Raw genomic sequence first — 17,336 nt, 5'->3', positions numbered from 1 at the left:
TTTAGGCTGGCAGGTGTGAGCCAGAGTCACTCCTGGGGTGCTTCTGTGTGGGTCCCAGGATGCATAGCCCTTGGAGGCCAGTCTTGCTCTGTCAGGCACCCTAGTTCTCAACTCTGTTGCTATCCCTCTGCCCTGCTTCAGCAACAGTCTTCATGGTGTTTGCAGTCTGCTATAATGTAAGGCTTTTGTTTTTTTTTTTTTTTTTTTTTTTTTTTTTTTTTTTAATTTTTATTTATTTATGATAGTCACAGAGAGATAGAGAGAGGCAGAGACAGAGGCAGAGGGAGAAGCAGGCTCCATGCACCGGGAGCCCGACGTGGGATTCGATCCCGGGTCTCCAGGATCGCGCCCTGGGCCAAAGGCAAGCGCCAAACCGCTGCGCCACCCAGGGATCCCATGTTTTTTTTTTTTAATTGATGTCTGATTAGTAGCTGTGAAAAATGGTACTGGCCTAACAAATGATACCTTTCCCAAATTATGCCATGGCGTTGTGTAGGGCAGCAGCAGAATTGCTATTTTAAAATGGGATTTCGTAAAATAAACATGTGTCCTGATTACAGGAAATACTAAGTTGATGATTAATTAATGCTGTGGAACTGGCCGTGTGCTTTTAAATGCTTTGACTCTTGTGATCATCCATCTAGTGAAGTTTCAGTAGGCCCACGCCTCAGATAATTTCCAGAGAGCTGATTTGCAGCTTGTATTCTGCCCTCTGGTACTGCTGGGACAGGTGGCCACGAAGAGAAGGTGCAGAGGACTCCTCCTCTCCAAGCTGCAGGTCAGAGTTGCAAAAGGCTGGTGAATGACCTGAGGCTGTCAGGATCTTCTGCCTGTCGGTCACTCGGGGTCTCTCCACACTGGGACTCAGACATTGCAGCCATTGCTACATTCTAAGGACTTCTTAAACTCCTGGCATTTGTGCCTTTGTTATCTCTGTGCTGGAGGGGACCAATACTCAGATAAAGAGAAGGCTAGGTTTATTTCCAGGCCAGGGGATGAAGCTTTGCGCCTACTAACACATACCCACGGCTTGCCAAAATGGGGATGATTTCGTGTGTGTGATATGTGTTACCTGGGATGTGAAATAGGTGGAAATTTTAAATATGTCTGAGCCCAATTTGGAAAAGTCACTGAGAAAAGAGACCATTATAAAATTACTAGGTCCGTTCCTGACCTCCTACTTTTGGGGGTTGGCAGCAACCAGCAGCAGTGTCATCTCAGAAGCAACCCAAAATGCTGAGTGCCAGGGGGCTTCACTCAAGTGTGGCATTTCTTCTGGGGGCAGCCTGTGGTCCTGACCCCACCCTGTAGGGTAGATGTCAGACATCTTCCAGAACAACACTGAGGCACGAGAGCGGCCAAGGCCCTAGACTTAGAATTTAATGTCTGTGGACAGCCCCGGTGGCCCAGCGGTTTAGTGCCACCTTCAGCCTGGGGTGTGATCCTGGAGACCCTGGAACAAGTCCCACGTCAGGCTTCCTGCATGGAGTCTGCTTCTCCCTCTGCCTATGTGTCTGCCTCTCTCTCTCTGTGTATCTGTCATGAATAAATTTTTAAAAATTTAAAAAATAAAGAATTTAACATCTGTGCAGTTTGGGATAAGGGTTGCACCTTTCAGATCCTTGCTTTTTCTCATCTGTGTCTCTCTACCCTGGAGCTCCTCACAAACAAGGCTGAGGATTCAGTGGCATCATCATTCATTTGATGAGTGAATGAGTGGTAGGTGGCTGTGGGAGAGCACCTAGCTCAGTGCACAGCATAGACACACTCAGGAAATGTTAACTCCAAAACAGAAGCAGGGTGCATCCGGGGCCTCAGGTTTGGCAAGTATATGCACTTCTCCCTTCTTCCACATGAGGTGAGGGCAGCTCCTTTGTAGCTAGGCATTACCCCATAAGGTGTCCTCGGGCTGTCCTGTTAAACCCTTGTCTTGGGGGCAAAAGGCCCATGTGCAGTTAACAGCTTTTAAGCAGAAGAATTGATGACTTTGGCTTTGATGTTCTTTAAAGGTTCACCTGCCACTATTCTGGGGCCCCAGAAATAGACTGCTTTAATCATGCCATGCCTTATGGGTGCCTCTCCAGAGGCACTAATCACAGTGATAACGGACAATGAGACACTGGGCTCCAGGATACAACCTCAGTGGCCCTTCGGCTAGCCAGGGTTGGTTTGGCCCTGAGATCCCACGCTGGGCTTCAGTGTGAACTTCATCATCCTTTAGAACTGGGATCTTAGGGGCACAGCCATAGACTGTGCTGAGGGTGAAGGGTGAAGGCCAGTATCTCACCTGATACTGTATTATTTTGTATTACTTAAATTTTAATATTGTTTTTAAGTGTTATTTTTTTACTTACCTACCACTGTATACCAAATCAGTTACGGAAGGATCACAGAGCTAAGAAGGGGAAAAATTTGTAAAAGAACAAGAAAGAAGTGGAATGTATCTGTTCTAAGAATAGGAAAATCTGTTCAAAGATAAAAACAAAGGGTGACATCATAAAGAAACTGACTGGGGCTCCTGGGTGGCTCAGTCAGTTAAATGTGTGCCTTCAGCTCGGGTCATGATTTCAGGGTCCTGGAAATAACCCCCACATCATCGGGTTCCCTGCTCAGCAGAGAGTCTGTTTCTCCCTCTCTCCCTTCTCCCTACACCATGCTTGCTCACTCTCTATTAAGATTTTATCTATTTGACAGACAAGAGAGAACACAGGTAGCTGGAGGAGCAGAGGGAGGGAAAGAAGCAGACTTCCTGCTGAGCAGGGAGCCCAACGAGACAGGGCTCCTTCCCAGGACCCTGAGATCATGACCTCAGCCAAAGGCAGATGCTTAACCAACTGAGCCACCCAGGTACCCCGTTGCCCTGCTCTCTCTTAAATAAATACATAAAAATCTTAAAAACAAACAAAAAAACTAGTCTTGAAAACCTAAAATTTTTAAATTATGTGCTTCACAAAATTCAGTAACCAGAATTAGAAGGCAGATAACAAAAAAGGGAAAAATGTAAACGTACATAATGTTAACATAGTGAGATCCTTACTATTCAGAGGCCTCTTTCAAGTATACAACGAGTGGGACCACTCATAAGGAAATGAACAAGAATGACAAGAACATGAAAAGGAAATTCACAGAGTAAGAAACACACACTGCCAAGAATCTGTTAAACTTACGAGCTATCCAGAAAACCTAAGAAACGTAATTGTGGGGTACTTTAACAGAGAAAACTCAGGGAAACCTAAATGATTAACAATTGGACTATTTTTAAAGTTATTATATACTTTGATGTCTCTAAAATCGTGTTGTAAAGAATATTTAATGATTAGAATAAGCTCAGAACATACTTTGTAAGTGAAAAGGGCAGGTTAAAACACAGTATTATCTCCATTAAAAAAAAAAAATTAAAATTCAAGGAGCTCCTGGCTGGCTCAGTCTGTAGAACAAGTGGCATGGGGTTGTGGGCTCAAACCCTGTGTTGGTCATGGAGCTACAATTCAAAAGTGTACAGTAAAATGTAGGCAAAAATTAACTGAGGTACTTACTTAATATATTATTTTAATTTTTACAAAAAAAAACAGATTTTAAAATATTGAAGTGGAAAAGAAAACGGGGGGGAGAGTGGGTTGAAGCACACAGAAAAGTCAAGAGTGCTTCACTCTGCTCTGCGCTCCCTTCTCCTAAGAAACCTGCTTGTTTCTCCTCAGGATTGAGCACTGAAGGCATCTACCGGGTCAGCGGGAATAAGTCTGAGATGGAGAGTCTGCAGAGACAGTTCGATCAAGGTGAGGTTATAGCCTGGCTGAGCGTTGGAGACTGGAGCTGGTTGAGGCGGTCAGGCCAGCCAAATTGCTGGGGCTGCCCCTTAATGGAGCTGCACTTCTGGCCGGTGGGGCCCTAGGGTGCTGCTGCCACACACAGCCCCAGAGCTAAGAGGTGCTGACCTGATGACTAAGAAAGGGAGAGCATGGGATCCCTGGGTGGCTCAGTGGTTTGGCACCTGCCTTTGGCCCAGGGCGTGATCCTGGAGTCCCGGGATCGGGTCCCACATAGGGCTCCCTGCATGGAGTCTGCTTCTCCCTCTGCCTGTGTCTCTGCCTCTCTCTCTGTCTCTCATGAATAAATAAATAAAATCTTAGAAAGAGAGAGACAGAAAGCATTTGGCCCCAGTCAGCCTTGCCTCTACGGTCACACTGCCATGTGAAGGAGGGGGCACAGGCCCTATCAGCAAACAGAAGCCTTGTCCCTACCAAACCCATGTCAGCCAGCTGCTCCCCCATATCACCGTCTACCCCTACTCCTGCAGGTCACCCCAGCCTGCACCTCGGACACCTCTGAGGGCTTTACCTTCCTTACACTGGGCCCTACAGGGGTAATTGTGGCACATAATAGGAAATTGGGTTGCTATCATAGTCCTATTTTGCCAGGGCCCCAGGAATACATGACCCCCTGCTCACAAAATCCTTGCACAAGAGAGACAATGAGGGAACGTTTATGATCAGCTGAGCATGGGGACCCAGATTCCCAAAGCTGAAATCTCGTGAGTTAGACTGGCTCTTGGCAGGTACTCCTGTCTCCTGAGTGAGGTCTCAGAGGCCTAGAGCCAAAGAGCCAAACTCTCTTAAAGTCTTAACTGAGCACACCTACAGTATAAATCACACCCACTAGTGCCAGAATCGAACGAGCCAAACCAATAAAAGTTCTCTGGTGTCACCAGCCAGAGAGGAAAGTAAGCCAAGGATCACATTGGGGTCCAACTCAGCATGTGGCTGGGCCTGAGGAGACCAAGCCAGACTCTGAAGCCAGGCAGCCTATGTAGGCCTCCAGGACAGAGCTGCAGCCAGGAATGGGCACCATACCCCTAAAGCTCTCTGGGAGCCATAGCACTTTGCAGACGCCAGGCTCAGTCTCTGTTAGCTGGCAGTGGGGGGAGGGCATACACTAGGGAAGGGAAACACCTGTTTATCTTGCAGGATAGGAAGCATGAGGTCAAAATGAGGGTGTAGCCACAGACTTGGGTATGTACTTGTGTATATGCAAGAATCTGTTAACAGTTTATACCCCACCCCTGCGCAGCCCCAGTAGCCCAGCAGTTTAGCGCCGCCTTCGGCCCAGGCTGTGATCCTGGAGATCCAGGATCAAGTCCCACGTCAGGCTCCCTGCATGGAGCCTGCTTCTCCCTCTGCCTGTGTCTCTGCCTCTCACTATCTCTGTGTCTGTCATGAATAAATAAATAAAATCTTTTAAAAAAAAAAAGTTTATACCCCCCTAAAATGGAAACAGCTCGTGTCTAACAGTAGATAATTTTTTTGTAAATCAGGAATATACAATAAAGTATTCAAAGAAAAGTGAAGACACAGAGGTCAGTGGTGTCACAGGCTGGGAGGGGCCAGAGGGAGAAAGATGATGGATCTGCTCATCCTGGCACCTTAAGGAGGGAAACACCAGTTAAGATTGTTGGTGGTAACGTTCTGTAACCCACCGTGAAAAGTGAGCTAACCTTTTAGAAGAGTCCTTTGTTTTTTCTGGAGGGGAGGGTGTAAGGAAAAGGTAGCACCACATCCCAGCCAGACAAAGGGAGTTGGGTAGGGTGGCACAGCTACTCAATTCAAAAGATGATCTTGGAAGGAGGCATGGGGTGTCAGCCTGTCTGCACATCTCAGGGATGCCACCTCATGTTCAGTCTGTGACAATCCCAAGTGCCGGCCCAGGCTCCAGGCCAGCCCTGGGCAGCATCCCAGGGTCTTTGAGGTTTCTCTGACACACACACCCCCAAGCACTGAGTTTTCCTTTTGTTTCTGTCCAGCTTATACTGCCCTGACTCTCCCAACTTCCTTTTAGATCACAACCTGGACTTGGCAGAAAAAGATTTTACAGTGAATACCGTGGCTGGTGCCATGAAGAGCTTTTTCTCAGAGCTGCCAGACCCCCTGGTCCCATACAACATGCAGATTGATCTGGTGGAGGCACACAGTGAGTATTGCGAACCCAGCCTGACTCGTGCGCCCCAGGCTGACTGTGTCGGGGAATGGAGGGAGAGGGGTTGCAGCACCATTGAGGATGGGTCCTGCACTCAGGGAACAGATACTCTGGCCCTTAAAGTTGGTGTTGGAAGGACATCGGGACCGGGAACTAAGGATGACACTGTAGGGTCTTGCAGATCAGGCCTCTGTAGACCAGAGGTGCTTTTCTGAGGGCTCTCTCAAGAGTTGCAGGTTCCCCCAGAACTCTTATGTGTGAAGGGCCTGGTTTTATATCAGACTTAGGTCACATTCCTGCTCCTTTCCTTGTTCACAGTATAAGCACAGCCAGCACAACCTTCCCTGGCCCTTAGTTTCCTACAACAGTGACCCTGCTCGTATTTATGAATTATTAGGAGACGTCTAAAGGCAGAGCTATAACAGGCCTATTAGAAGGGGGTGGGCATTTCTTCTCCCCTCCACTCAGCCATCCCTTGTACACAGAAGTCAGCATGTGATCTGGGGCCAGCTTGCCTCTGCCTTGGAAGAAGCCAGCCTCTGGAGGGAAAGGGACAGCTCTAATTGCCCTGACCAGATGATCACTCAGGGCTGTAGCCAGTTAGCACCTCTGCTTTTACTGGCGACCTTTGTGTGCCATCCTCCTGGCCCCGACAGCTGTTTCTGCTCTGACCTGCTTCTCTTGGGGGGTGGGGGGGGGCATTTGTCCACCATATTGGGAGCCTTCCCAGTGGGCATTTGCCAGACTAGGTGCAGTGCTGCAGCTTCCCACCTTGTGGCACTTTTTACCTTTTTTAGTCAAAGGCGGCCTTCGTACTGTGCAACCCTGGTGGGCCAAAACCCCCAGAAGGAGCCATTGCTGTGCAGCTGTAGAATGGAGTGTCTTGGCCAGTGACCAAGGAGGTAGAGAAGAGGAAAGGGAGCTGTGTTTCTTCGACCACAGGATCTTAGTCTCATCTCATCACTACCCGACTCAGAAGAGGGAGTTTTAAGCCAGCATTTTACTCACAAGGCTGATGGCATGGGCAGGAATTCAGGAGAAGTCACAAATCAGGGTTTTTTAAGTCTTGGGTCACAGGCTCTTAGTGACTTCAGGAAGTGGAGGTGCTGAAAGAAGCCCACACCTGAACTGTGGTAGTAGATGCCCCTGTCAGAACCTGGCTGCTGCCAGGACAGTAGGGCAGCTGGAGTCACCTTTCCGTGGTCTACATTTCACGTGATGTTTGTTTCTGCAAGCTGAGTCCACCTTTGCCATACTTTATCCCCGTGGCTTGGCAGATTGAAATTTCTCACAGTTCCTGAGTTTATCCTAGCCCATCAGGGATGGAGTAGAAGCACAGAATTCTGGGACTGTCATAGAGTTACCTGGCCTTCTTTTCCATCTGCCTTCTCTAGACAGGAGTTCCCGGTTTCTTCAGACAAGTTGGGTGAGGACAGGTGCCAGCTTCCGCTCTGCTCCTGCTGTCCAAAGATAGAGCTCTCCCAGCAATCACTCCTCCAGCAGGCTCCAGGCTGGCCCAGATGTGAAACACATAGGAAATCTCCATCCGGAGCTAGCTTTCTTTCCACCTAATCTCCTCTCTGGGTGGAAGTTAGGAAGAAAAGGTGTGGGCTGGTCCTTCGCGCCCTGGAGGATTCCTGTCAGCATTTGTCTTGACTTGGCGCCATCTAGAGGCTCGTAGAGTCCTGGCACCCAACAGAATCCCATTGTTTCTGCAGGAACTGCTGACCTGGCACCTTTTTGTTTTTGGAAGGGCACGGGATGGGGGGGGGGCGCGCTACGCCACAGGGAGGGAGGTCTTATTGATAGGGAATCAGCTGCCCTTCCAACAGCGGCGTCCCTGGCTTCCACTGCTGAGGAAGGGAGCTTCTTGCTGCTCCTGCAGTCTGGAAAAGGGTGGAGATTTCTGCTTCCTCTTCCCATTGTGTGTTTCCTGTGCCTGAGCAAGTCAGCTGGAGCTACTCAGCTGGGGCTCCGATTGAACTTGTGGGCGGGTGGGAGGTGGGGGGAAGATCTCGCTGATTGAGCACCTTCCAAGGCCACTGGGGCCGAGTCTCTCCGGGGGGTGGGTTCAACTGAACCAGGGACACCAGTGAGGCAGTATCAGCTTTAGTGTTAAGGGATATTAGGAAACGAAGATTCTTCAGCCCAAAAGTAGGTATTCCTAGCCTGGCTGGGTTTCCATGGCAACATCAACTTGACCAGCTCTTCCACTTGATACCTAAGAGCTGTTGTGTCTGTGTGTGTTCAGGGCTTGGGAATGGTTTCAGATCCCATCACAACAAATAGCAGGGTCACTGTCAAATTGTTTTGTTAGCTCCAGAGTTTCACAATATTGAACATCGCTGAAAATATGCCCACAAAGAGAGATTTCTGTGATTATTCACCAATTATCTTCCTACCACACTCGAGGTGATGTGTGGTGATTCAGAAGTGACTAACGACAGCCACAGCCGCCGACGCCCATACCACTTAGGGGGTGGCATGCCAGGGCTTGACCTATGCAGAGACCTTGTTCCTGCCCTCCCAGAGTATGTACTTGAGCTATCTGCCAGAGTGAAGCCCTTCCAGCTGAGCTAAAAGTGCAGAAAATGCAGTGAGGGGGGTACTGGGGTTGAGGGCTTCATGGAAGAGGTAGTACCTGAGCTGTGGATTTCAGGAGGAGAGAAGAGGGCTTTGAGTTCCCGGTTTCATCTCACCCACACACCTCACCCCAGCCTTCACAAACTACTACCATTTATTTTTGACCCACATCTTCTCCTCTCACGACAGCCCCAACCCTACCACCTGAGTGGAATCGCTCTAGTCCAGCCAGTCCCGGCGCCCCCCGCCAGGCCCCATCCAATGTCTTTTGTGCCTGAAGGGGTCCCAGAGCTCACTCTGTCTCACTCCAGAGGTCCTGAGCCTAAGGACCTTTGACTCCAGGGCCTCATTAGCCCCATAGCTACATATCTAGCTCCATATATGCAGTTTAGTCCACAGAGGAGACCAGTAGCTTTCATCAGCTTGTCAAAGGGATATGTGACCCAAGTGGTTCAGGTTACCAGCTCACCAGCTTACCATTCCCACTGAGAGGTGGGAAACCTTACAGCTAGATGTGATAAACTAATTCTGGGATCCTGCTTCTATTTGTCTGTCGAGGTAACTGCTTAAGGTCACAGGAGTGTTCATCACTCCCATGCTGGTATGTACCAGGCCTTTTATTGGACAGGGCAGGTGACAGTGGACAAATGAGTGTGTGCTCCTTGCCTCAGTCTGGTGGGGTAAAAGGCAAAGAATGGGTTAGTGCAAGGTCATGCCTCCCTAGAAAGACACCCAGAATCTTCCATTCCAGGCCCAGCAGAGTGAAATCTTGGCCTTGGACTCTTTTAGCACCTGAGGGAGAGGTGGGGGGTGCATGCTGTGTCTGCCTGCATATGCATCACTGAGAGGGTAATGTGACCTTGACCCAGGCTTTTCCTATTCTGGTGGTCCACGTGTGTGAGATAGTCAAAGGCCATCAGAGGTTTTCCTCCAGGCACTGAGTTAGGTGGCAGCAGATCCTAGCCTGAGTCTGACGTCTTGAGCTAAAGGTGGCAGCAGAGTGGCACAGCCAGGGCAAAAAATAGTGTTTCAGATCAAGAACCCTGACGGCAATTTGCCTGTTTATCTGTATGCGTGAGGGGTGAGGCGAGCTGATTTCTAAGTTCTGGCCTCCCCTTCATCCTGAGTTCTTGGTGTATTTGTTCTGAATGAGTTCTGAGTTGCCTGGTCTGTATCTAGGTTTTGTCTTGGTTCAGCTGGCCTGCTATCTCAGTTGACTGAGACCTAATTTCACAACTACGGTGTGTTAGCTGGAGAGGCCCTGGCTCTCTAGAGGTGCCCTCGCCATTCCACCAGTTCCTTCAAAGAGGATCACTGGAGCTGAAGAGCCCCACAGTGTGACAGGAGGCAGGGGACCCAGAGCAGATGTGCTGGACCAGCCTGTGCCCACCTGCCTTCCCCCTCACCCATCTTTCATCCTTGGCACTGCCTCCTGGCATATTCTCACCCAGCATGTAGGATGAGCCCAGTGTGGTGAGGGCTGTAAAAAGAGCAACTCTGAAGTTGTCCCCTGAGTGCTCTGGCACTGTCCAGAGGTAAGAAATCACTGTTGTCCCAAGTACCCAAGAGAGGGTTTGCTTGCTTGAGGGAGGAGGTGAGCGAAGTCCAGTCAACAAGATGGGCCATGTTTTTCATGAGGCAGAGGGAAGATTGGCCTCACTGAGAAGCTTCCTCTTGCTCTCCTGGGGTTCCTCCCCTGCCCTGCCCCCTCAGGCCAAACTTATGCTCCTCAGCATTCCTGAGCATCTGAGCTCAAAGCTGGCTGCAGAAAGGAGGGAGAGAAATAACATCCAGGTTCTGGCGCTGGGCACCTGGCTGCAGCACCACGTGGAGAGGCAGACCAGCATCCCTGAGGACAGCGTGTGAGCAATATCCACATGGTCCTGGTGCTCCCATCTCTGCTCCCTCCTCCTCCTCTCAAGGAAGACAGGCAGCAAGCATTCTTGTGGCTCCATGGAGGACAGGCCCTGGTCATTGCTAGCCCCACTTCCTACCTCTAGCCAGGAGGATGAGGTAGGCCCACTTTTGGGTGCAGGCGCCCCAGGGGTCGAATGCCTGATGAAGACACACAGCCTGGGAGAGACTTGTGCCCCTGTGCCCAGCTCGCATCTGGGAGGGGCTGTGATTACTAAGGGAGATTCTGAGCCTGCCACATGATTCTCAGGTGCCAAAGACAGTCACTCCTCCTGATGAGAGCAGAGTACACTTATTTCAAGTAAACTGTACTGAAGTTTAACAGTAAAGATCTTTGAAACTCAAGGCCTAGGAGAAAGTGTACTCTCCGAGGTTGAACCCTTAAAGTAAACCTTGGGTGCAGAGCAGTGAAGGTGATAATGGCCCCACCTAATTAGTTCTTGTGGTTTTTTAGTCATTTTCTACTAGACAGCTGTTACTGAAACGCTATTTTTATCAATTCCCACTCTTTTTTTTTTTTTTTAAGATTTTATTTCTTTCGGGCAGCCCAGGTGGCTCAGCGATTTAGCGCCACCTTTGACCCAGGCCGTGATCCTGGAAACCTGGGATCGAGTCCTACGTCAGGCTCCCTGCGTGGATTCTGCTTCTCCCTCTGCCTGTGTCTATCTGTGTCTCTCATGAATAAATAAATAAAATCTTTAAAAGGGGGGGGGGGTGGGCAGCCCAGGTGGCTCAGTGGTTTAGTGCCGCTTTCAGCCCAGGGAGTGATCCTGGAGTCCCGGGATTGAGTCCCACATCAGGCTCCCTGCATGGAGCCTGCTACTCCCTCTGCCTCTCTCTCTCTCTCTCTCTCTCTCTCTCTCTCTCTCTCTCTCTTATGAATAAATAAATAAAATCTTTTTAAAGGGGGGGGGGCGCCCGGTGGCTCAGCGGTTTAGCGCCGCCTTCAGCCCAGGGCCTGATCCTGGAGACATAGGATCGAGTCCCACGTCGGGCTCCCTGCATGGAGCCCACTTCTCCCTCTGCCTGTGTCTCTGCCTCTCTCTCTCTCTCCTTGTGTCTCATGAATAAGTAAATAAAATCTTTAAAAAAAATCTATTTCTTTCTTTGACAGAAAGAGAGTGTGGAGCAGGGGAAGCAGCAGAGGGAGAGAGACTCAGACTCCCTGCTGACCTGGGAGCCCGATGCAGGGCTCCATTCCAGGACCCTGAGCCCAAGGCAGATGCTTAACTGACTGAGCCACTGAGGCACCCTCAGGCCCCACTCTTGAGTCAAAAGATTCACTAGGTGGGCAGCCAGGGTGGCTCAGCAGTTTAGCACTGCCTTCAGTCCAGGGCGTGATCTTGGAGACCCGGGATCCAGTCCCTCCTCGGGCTCCTTGCATGGAGCCTGCTTCTCCCTCTGCCTGTGCCTCTGCCTCTCTCCATCTCTCTCTCTGTCTCTCATGAACAAATAAACAAAATCTTAAAAAAAAAAAAAAAAAAGATTCACTAGGTTTTGTGCCCATGAGCCTTCCAGCAAAAGCTCCAGGTGGCTCCAACCCTGCCCATCTCTGTGGCCTCCCTTCCCACTGCTTCCTGCCCCTCAGACTGCCTCCAGGTGCTGTGTGTCCACTTGTGAGCTTCTTCTCTCACCATGTGGCATCACCGACACCAGCCCCTTAGACAGACCAGAGCATACACTCTGGATCACACAGCTAGCTGGTGTCCGAGACAGAATTCGGACCCAGGACCATATGGGTAGGGGTTGGGCTTGGGCTCTGACCTGCCGCACAGCCTTTCCTCCCTGTACTTTGCCATCCCTCCCTGGCCATTCAAGCTCTGCCTGTCCTTCCTAGTCTAGCTCAGCCAGGCTCCTGTGCTTCCCTAGACCATGACTCTGGAGGCACATTGCCTACTGTAGAGGTTCTTAACTTGGAGACCATAGGCTTTCTAAGGAACACGATGAGTTTTGGGTAACTCGCAAACCTCTGGAAGTTGTAGCCAGAGTTGTGCACAGCATATTTGGGGAGAGGCTCTAGCACTTATATCCCCTGCAAAGAAGTCTGTGCCCCCAAATCAATAGGAAACCTTCATAATTTTTTTTTTTTTTAGCAATCCACCATTCTCCCACCCCCACAACCATAAGTGTGGGATAGCTGTTATCTCTTCCTGGATCCTACTGCGGCTTTTCTGGGTCCTAGGTACCACCTTCAGCTCTAAGAAGTAGCCATAGGAAGATCTTTCTCTCTCACAGGAATCTGGGCTGGCTCTTCCAGCCAAGACAAGCTAAGGGAAAGGGCAGCTGACACCCCAGAGAGCAAGTACGATGGTCCCCACTCACGCTCTGCAGCCAATCGGTAGGGTTTGATTCAAGCTCTGCTACCTCTCTGGGACTCACATTCCTTTTCTCCCAATAGGGGGAGAAGCCCCTGCCTCATAGGACGGCAAAGACTAACTGAACCAGGCCTGCTGTGGATAAGCACTTATTCGAGATAGCTTGTTTTCATGCTCCAGCTACATTAGGATTCCATGATGGACAACGTGTGGGCGGTAGTGGGGGAAGGGGATGCGTAGTCCCTTTGATGAACTGCATGAGAATTCCTTCACTGTTTCCATCAGCTCCTCCAATGGAGAGATGTGTAGAGGGTCCTTGTATCTCTAGGAAAAGGACAGAGCCCTGGTCTTGTGACAAACTCCCTCCCTAGACAGTCTGTTGGCGTGGGCGGGTGGCAGCGCTCACTCATCTGGTCAGGAAGCACGCAGGCTTTCTGCATTGGGATGCCTGTCTCCACGGGCAACCGGATGAGCAAAGAATGGTGTTCTTTATGGCGGTGTCTTTGTGGATCCTTGAGTCTCGGGTGGTGGGGGCCAGGAAGCCCAAGGCACACAGAGCTCCCCTTCAGCAGGAGCCTGGGATCCAGAGGTAGGTCTGGCTCTGGGTCGGTGCCACCGCCAGGTGTGTCCGCCTTGGGCACAGGCTTTGGGGGGAAAGACTGGGTTGACCTTGTCTGAAAGCCCTGGGCTGTGCCCCTAGTCTCACCACCCCACTAGTCTCACCACCTGTCCGGGACTAGTATCTGTCTTGAACCCATAACATCCACCAGCCATGGCCACAAGAGTCTTTGGTTTTTCTCTTTCCTCAGAAATCAATGACCGGGAGCAGAAGTTACATGCCCTTAAGGAGGTACTCAAGAAATTTCCAAAGGAAAACCACGAAGTCTTCAAATACGTCATCTCTCACCTGAACAAGTATGTTGCAGGGCTTGCTATTTGGTCTTCCCTCTTTCCAAAACTGCCAGTGAGGGCCAGCTAGCAGCAGAATGCAACTGCTCCAGGCTGTGTTCTCAGCCTGGCCCTCGAAGGGATGCTGGTCCACCTCCTCAGTGGGGGCACATCTGGCTCACCAAGGAGTATCCCGGCCTCTTGGTTTCTCCTCACATTTCCATGCTGGTTCTATCCGAGGGGTCCAAGTGGCCCTGAGCATGCCCAGAGTCCTCTTCTGTCTGTAGCAAAACACTGGGCAAGACAGGTGTGTGGTGAAGAAACTCAAACTGTTCAGTAAGTACAGGAGCTGTGGGCAGGAAGCCTGTTAACAGACCGTATCCTGGATTTCTGCACAGACAGAATAGGTTGGTTTTCTAGGCAGACCTATTCCTCTCAGCATAGTGGTGTTTTGTGGAGTTCTAGTTCAGGATATCCTCACTGCCTCTGTGTACACCCAGAGCAGCATCACACATTTCACTGGATGAGAGTCCCTGAGCCAGACGGTCTACCCACTGGGTTTGTGGAAGGCATCCCATGAGCCAAGACCTCGGGCTGGCCCGGTGGCAACACTGGAGCAGAGGACTGGCCATAGAGGGTCTCAGGCCTCAACTTCCAGGCTGGACCTTTTCTATTTTCAGGTTGTGAATGGGCAGGCAGGGAAAGCAGTTGGGATGACATTGGCCATGAGCACACATGGGACAGAGCAGGGGCCCTGCTGGCCGAGAGCCTCATCCAGAGCCCTCCACCCTATGGAGCTCTGACGCTGAGTTTGGTGTCCCCCACAGAGTCAGCCACAACAACAAGGTGAATCTCATGACCAGTGAGAACCTCTCCATCTGCTTCTGGCCCACCTTGATGAGACCCGACTTCAGCACCATGGATGCCCTCACAGCCACGCGGACCTACCAGACAATCATTGAGCTCTTCATCCAGCAGTGCCCCTTCTTCTTCCACAATCGGCCCATCAGTGAGCCTCCCGGGGCCACGCCCAGCTCCCCCTCTGCCGTGGCTTCCACTGTCCCCTTCCTCACCTCCACACCTGTCACGAGTCAGCCATCACCTCCCCAGTCACCGCCACCCACCCCCCAGTCCCCCATGCAGGCCCTGCTCCCCTCCCAGCTTCAAGCCGAACACACGCTGTGAGCCACCAAGGCCTGGGGCAAAAGGAGACCTTCTCTCTTCCACGGGGCAGCATTTGGCTTTGAGCAAAACCAGGTCCACTGGGGGTGCGGGTGGGGAGAGTGTCCCCTCTCCCCTGTTACCTTCTCAAAACCTCAGCGGTAACATCAGCCCCAGTCCACCATGGGCTGGGCTATCAGGCTCCCTGAACCCAACGCTGCAGACCTGGAGCTGTTTGCAGGCAGCAGCCAAGGAACACCCTGCCCTTTGACTTGGACCCTTTTGAGGACTGAACTGGCCAGGCAGTGGCCCTCCACATGCTCATAGCTCCCCAGACCACCTGCCCACGCACAGCAGCCTCGGGGCATCCAGGGGCATCTAACCACTGCTGGGACAGAGCCCTAGCCTCTGCCAATGGGAGGAGGTTCTGAGATTTGGGCCGCCCCAGGGGCGGGGCCATGGCCCCTACAGAGAACAGTTCCCATCCCTGTTGTCTGTCTCCTCCCACCTTCCATATCTGCACCCCCACCCCCTCTAGGGGAGCCTCTGTCCAGCAGCCTCCTCAGAAACACACAGGCCACAGCTCTGTCGACCCAAGGTACAGTGCTGAGGGGGCTGGCCCAGCAGGTCAGGGCAGGGAGGGCAGCTCTGTGCCTGGACCAAGAGTGTGTGGCTCCCCACCTACTTCCCACATACCCCCTCCTACTTCCCAGGCTTTGGGGATAACATGCCCTTTAAAACAACACTGGAAGAAACATGGGGAAAAAACCCTCCAGTAATTTACAAAAAAAAGAAGAAGAAACTACAGACCTCAAGATTGAGCCCTCCTCCCACCTCAGAGAGGCAAGCAAGTGGCACATGGCCCTTGTCTCTGTAACAGCGAAACAAGGATGCCCACCAGTGCAACAGAGAGGCTGTTGGGGTCCCACTCATGTCTTGTCACCAGATCTCCTTTCCCCAAGAAGACACTTGAAGCCCTTGGTGGAAAGAGCTTGGGAGACCAGCCTGGATCCTGGCCTGCCTTGGAACACACTACAGTGCTATGGAAACACTACTCTGGGTGGGTGGGTATGTGTGTGTGCGTGCACATGGTTGTGCCTGTTCATGAGGGCACAGGGTGGGGGCGTGGTGGACGCTGGGTATACCTGGGGTTCGGTTAGTGTGTTTGGTGTTAAAGCAGTCATTTTCATCTTGGACCGCAGAACACCACGAGCCCAGGGGTGTTTGTGGGAGGTGGGTGCTGTGTGGTGGAGTGTGGTCTGCTGGTTCCTACATAGGGACATCCTTTGTGCTCCCAGGACTGGGAGAGCCCAGAGGAGCGAAAGGCCCAGCAGCAGTCAGTCATGAGGAGTGTGCTGTCCCTGCCTGTCAGCCCCATTGGCCGCCCCCTAGGAAATGGCCTTCACCTCCACTTCCCGGCCTTCCTGCTGACCCCAGGAGAACCCTTTGCATGCCCCACTGTCCCTCAGATGCCACAATCGTGTGAAGGCTGCTACCAATCCTGGCTGCCCTCCCACCCCTCGTGGCCGTGCTGTGGTCCCTGCAGCGGGGAAGCCTGACATGGAGGTGGCCTGGGCCTGGGCTCCGGGGCCCTGCTGGCCACACAGCCTCTGGGTCTCTTTGCACTTTAAGAAGCAATGCCTGTGGTAGGTTCGACGATGCCCTGGGTCCCCTCAGCCAAGTGGCCTGACTGAGAGCTGCCTCGGATCAGCCTCCAGCCCAGCTCTTGCTGTGGGCCCGCCGGAGGGGAGGGGAGGCCCTTCGCTCACCGACTTCTTCCTCTGGATAAGCTGGATACCTTACTGTTAATAGTTCTTGTACGGCAAAATAAGGTGCTTGGAAAAAAAACTGTCCCTGCAAGTTTTACCACCTCTTTTTAACAACACTAGTCAAAAAACAAACCTAAGGTACATGAATGTTTATGTAAATGTTGGGTGAGGGGGTCTCCTCTCTGGTGGCTCTGCCTGATGTACTAGGTCAGGGTCGGTTGAAAGGTTACGGGTTGGCAGCCATGGCCCCGGCTCTCCAGCCCCCTTCACTCTGTATCCCAGGTAGGTGAGGAAATCCCTCCATTGAATTAATCTCTGCCTTTTTCTGGATCATATTCACCTACCCGGTCCAAGGCAGTCCCTTGGGGTGTTGGGTGAGGGTGGCCACCATCCCTTGTGTGAACTGAAAAGCCTGTCCCCACCACCAGTTCCCCCCACCACTGCCTTTGTGCTGGCACGTGGGGCTGCCCCCCACATCACCTGCCAACCTGGCCGTGCACCCAGACCTGGACAAGCTCCCTCCATCCCTGAGAGCGTACAGATGTGTGATGGCTACTTTTCTGGGTGTGAGGTCAGGGGCGTCCCACTGAGGAGGGACACCAGTGTCCTGCCCTCACCCTCGCGGGAGCCAGTCTTCCCCAGGGGATCCAAGGGAACCCCTTAAGTGGCCATTCCCAGTGTCTTGCCAAGGCTTTAAAAGGGTGCAGGGAGTACTGGTGGCTTATGCCCCAACAAA

General features: G+C 51.7%; 1 protein-coding gene across 1 annotated transcript in view; it reads left to right on the top strand.

Annotated features, from left to right (window-relative positions):
- Positions 1 to 14,995, top strand: part of ARHGAP35 (Rho GTPase activating protein 35) — a 128,459-nt gene extending 113,464 nt beyond the window's left edge. The window contains exons 4-7 of the mRNA XM_055310117.1: positions 3,699 to 3,776; positions 5,833 to 5,964; positions 13,592 to 13,697; positions 14,498 to 14,995. Of these exons, the coding sequence (XP_055166092.1) occupies positions 3,699 to 3,776; positions 5,833 to 5,964; positions 13,592 to 13,697; positions 14,498 to 14,855 (674 nt within the window). The 3' untranslated portion in view covers positions 14,856 to 14,995. The remainder of the gene's footprint in view (positions 1 to 3,698; positions 3,777 to 5,832; positions 5,965 to 13,591; positions 13,698 to 14,497) is intronic.
- The last annotated feature ends 2,341 nt before the right edge of the window (positions 14,996 to 17,336 follow it).

Source organism: Nyctereutes procyonoides, unplaced genomic scaffold (genome assembly GCF_905146905.1).
Source record: "Nyctereutes procyonoides isolate TBG_1078 unplaced genomic scaffold, NYPRO_anot_genome, whole genome shotgun sequence".
NCBI lineage: Eukaryota > Metazoa > Chordata > Mammalia > Carnivora > Canidae > Nyctereutes > Nyctereutes procyonoides.
The sequence above is the reverse complement of the archived record's forward strand: the minus strand, read 5'-3'. Positions and strand labels throughout refer to the sequence as shown.